A 3,715-nucleotide genomic window follows, 5' to 3' on the forward strand; every position below is an offset into this window, starting at 1 on the left:
AATCCTGTGATCAAGAAGACGAAACAATGTTGACTGCGGGCACAGCAATGAGTGCCCAAAGAATCACAATTGGTGTTTCGGAAATATTAAGCCTCCTTAGGATACTTGGAGAAGGGTGTAGACTTTCGTACATGTACAGGTGTCAGGTAGACATATTGTTATTCTCTTGAATAATGCAAGGTGAGGTGAACTTATATAGGCTTATTTATTGTGTTCCTCTGCTTCTGGATGGTTCAGGAGGCACTGGATATGTATATGAAACTTCCACATAAGCATTATAATACAGGATGGGTTCTTTCCCAGGTAAATTAGTGACTCTTTTCTCTTTTTGACTGTCATATATGGATACAGCTTAGACATGTTTTATTTGGACAACCATTGGAGGAGCTATGTTATTCAGTTTTTTGTTGTTGTTGTGTATATACACTTTTTGTAACGACTAACTTGGACAGAAGTTTCCAAAGAGAACCACTGTGTGAGTTTTAGTCTGGTGCCCTGTGATAGTTATTGTTGAAGGTTGATATACATCTATTATTGCTATTAAATGTAGGTAGGGAAAGCATACTTTGAATTAATCGACTATTTAGAAGCTGAAAAAGCATTCCGTCTTGCCCGCCAGGCTTCTCCTTATTGCTTAGAAGGAATGGATATATACTCTACGGTCCTCTACGTAAGTGTATTTTCCTGGTTTTTAAACATACAGTCTCATCTGAGTCTGTGATGAAACTCAAACTTTGACATTTTGCTTTAGGTTGAGGGAAGGTTAAAAAATCATGTATTGTAATATTTTCATCCAAAAAATATTGTATTTTTTGCAGCATTTGAAGGAAGATATGAAGCTGAGTTACTTGGCTCAGGAACTAATATCCACCGATCGCCTAGCTCCCCAATCTTGGTAATTTTTGTTGGAAGTTCCTTTTCTGATTAATGTTTTAATTTACTGTTAGTGATTAGAGACATAAGCGAACAATCAATTATGTAGGTGTGCTATGGGGAATTGCTATAGCTTGCAAAAGGACCATGAGACCGCACTAAAGAATTTCCTGCGAGCTGTTCAACTGAATCCAAGATTTGCATATGCTCATACCTTATGTGGCCACGAGTAAGAAAGCTTCTATCGATTTGATTGCCTTGTACATGTGCTTGACAATGCTCTGGTTTTTTTTCTAAGTGACACTCTCTATCTTTACCGTCTCTGTAGATACACAACTCTTGAAGATTTTGAAAATGGAATGAAAAGTTACCAAAACGCACTTCGTGTAGATACAAGACACTATAACGCATGGTACGGGCTGGGAATGATATATCTACGCCAAGAGAAGTTAGAGTTCTCAGAGCATCACTTCAAAATGGCTTTCCTAATCAATCCGAGTTCCTCTGTCATAATGTCTTATTTAGGGACAGCTCTGCATGCCTTAAAGGTTATTTTATTACTTTCATTTTATAAGGTCTACAAGAAAAAACAAGCTTTAAAGAATGACTAAATGCTTGTTCTTGTTCTGTGTGAACAGAGAAGTGAGGAAGCATTAGAGATAATGGAGCAAGCAATAGTAGCAGATAGAAAAAACCCACTTCCAATGTACCAGAAGGCTAACATTCTTGTCTGCTTAGAAAGATTAGATGAAGCTCTAGAAGTCCTTGAGGAGCTCAAAGAGTATGCACCTTCAGAGAGCAGCGTTTACGCTTTAATGGGCAGGATCTATAAGCGGCGAAACATGCACGATAAAGCCATGCTTCATTTCGGTCTCGCTTTGGATATGAAACCGCCTGCAACTGACGTTGCTGCAATAAAGGTTTGAGTCTTTCAAAAACACAACAAACAGAACCGTCCAGTGACGGTTTTTAAATTTGGAATTATATTGAGTCTAGTGAAAGGGATTAATAGCGTAATAATGGTTGTCTAAAACAGGCTGCAATGGAGAAATTGCATGTTCCGGATGAGATAGACGAGAGCCCATGAAACCATTGCTGCTCCAAGGAACCTTGGGTATGAATTAATGTGAAACCGTTGCTGCTCCACGAACCATGGGTATGAATTGTATGTGCAAAGCCTAGCTCTTTTAGGGAACTAGTTGAATTTTAAATCTTTAGCTTTGGTACTAAACAGTAACACAGCCACAAGAGCTTACCACATGACATGACTTGAGTAATGTATCATGAGTTGTATGTTGTCCATAACTACTTATTTGCAATAGATAAAATTTTCCACATGGGTATGTTTCTTACGAACTCTTTGTCTTTTACATATTTTTTCTTTTGGTATGTTCAATTTCAATGATATTTTTATATTGTGAACAGAGTTTGAAAATAGCGATTAAAAAGTTTAACAGCGTTAAACTAATATATTCTGTAGATATCGGTTATTAAACGTTATCAGAAAATCTTGAATAAACGTCTACTGGAATTGCTGACAAGGCGTTTGTAGAAACGTTTATTATGATCGCAAAGATTGCATCCGAAACCATTTCGCGGAACTCACAATTAAGCCTTGTTGTGATTTAAAAACTAAAGACAATATAAGTCTCGACGTTTGTGTGCTAACACCTCAACAACCAAACCACTTTTGATTATTTTTTTCAAACAAAATGCAGTTCACGTCTGACTATTTCAATTTGTATATATGTGAAGCCGATATTCCCGAGACTTCACTTCAATTTGTAAAAAACAAGGGACAGTAGTAAGTAGGTCTCGATGCTTCGCGTGTTAGAAACGCTAAACACAATAGCAACTAATTTGTTTCAATTGCACAAAGTTCAACATCATAAGATCAAAAAGCAAAAAACAAAACTGAGAGAAGAAAGATCCAACACACACACCAGGTTGATGATCAGTCACACCAACTAGATAGCATCATAAAACCATAAATTATTATTTAACCACGATACTGAAACTAATATTATGCTCATCTGCTCAAGCTTGTGAACCCCTCTTCATGTCTCACTCTTACTTGTGCTCCCTCCTCCTTGCTCTTTGTAAGCTTTTAACCTTTTAGCATCTTTTGCAAGTCTACCTTTCTTTTTCTTTCTCGGCCTTTTCTTAGTGTTAAGGAGCTCTCTGTCTATACCAAAAAGTTTGTAGTAATGCCAAGCTTCATTGGCACTAGCTATGAGTTCGCCTGTTGCTTCATCATTGTATGCCAAAAAAACTTCGAAACCTCTTTTTCGAACAGAATGAATGATCTTCATGAAGTCTTTATTGCCTGTCACAACAAGGGTGGGGCAAGGGGGCAATTTATCACACATATATTGAAGAAGTGCCACCTTTGCAGCATTGTCGGCTGTGTCTCTTTCTGAAAAATTTATAAAAATAATTGATTACTAAATGAATAGAAAATTAAACTAGTAAAAGACAAGGTTGTGATTAAGAGGTTTGTTACCTTCCGATCGTGGTACATGAACTAAGTTAATATTGTCTTTCTCTTGCTCTTTCCACTACAAGAAAATACGCATTTTGCGACTACATTATTAGTCACTTAATAGTCGCCAAATCAAGATTTACGATTAATTAGCGACCATTTCATACAGTCGTTAATCGATAGTCGCTATTTGTTGTAGTCGTAAATTTAGTCGCCATTTTGCGACTAATAGGCGACTATATACATGTTGTCACATAGTAGTCATCATTTAGTCGTAAAGTTTTGTGACTCCATCGCGACTAAGTTACGACTATATTTTTAGTGACTAGGTTGCGACTATTCTGTGATTAAGAAAACCGA

General features: G+C 36.9%; 1 protein-coding gene across 2 annotated transcripts in view; it reads left to right on the forward strand.

Annotated features, from left to right (window-relative positions):
- Positions 1-2,232, forward strand: part of LOC104747939 (cell division cycle protein 27 homolog B) — a 5,803-nt gene extending 3,571 nt beyond the window's left edge. The window contains exons 10-17 of one of the 2 annotated variants that reach the window (XM_019237394.1): positions 29-146; positions 238-303; positions 551-670; positions 819-895; positions 983-1,102; positions 1,202-1,421; positions 1,512-1,793; positions 1,910-2,232. In XM_019237394.1, the coding sequence (XP_019092939.1) occupies positions 29-146; positions 238-303; positions 551-670; positions 819-895; positions 983-1,102; positions 1,202-1,421; positions 1,512-1,793; positions 1,910-1,960 (1,054 nt within the window). In that variant the 3' untranslated portion in view covers positions 1,961-2,232. The remainder of the gene's footprint in view (positions 1-28; positions 147-237; positions 304-550; positions 671-818; positions 896-982; positions 1,103-1,201; positions 1,422-1,511; positions 1,794-1,909) is intronic. The other variant, XM_010469645.1, reaches the window with a different exon arrangement.

This window comes from Camelina sativa, chromosome 15 (genome assembly GCF_000633955.1).
Source record: "Camelina sativa cultivar DH55 chromosome 15, Cs, whole genome shotgun sequence".
NCBI classification, from domain to species: Eukaryota; Viridiplantae; Streptophyta; class Magnoliopsida; order Brassicales; family Brassicaceae; genus Camelina; species Camelina sativa.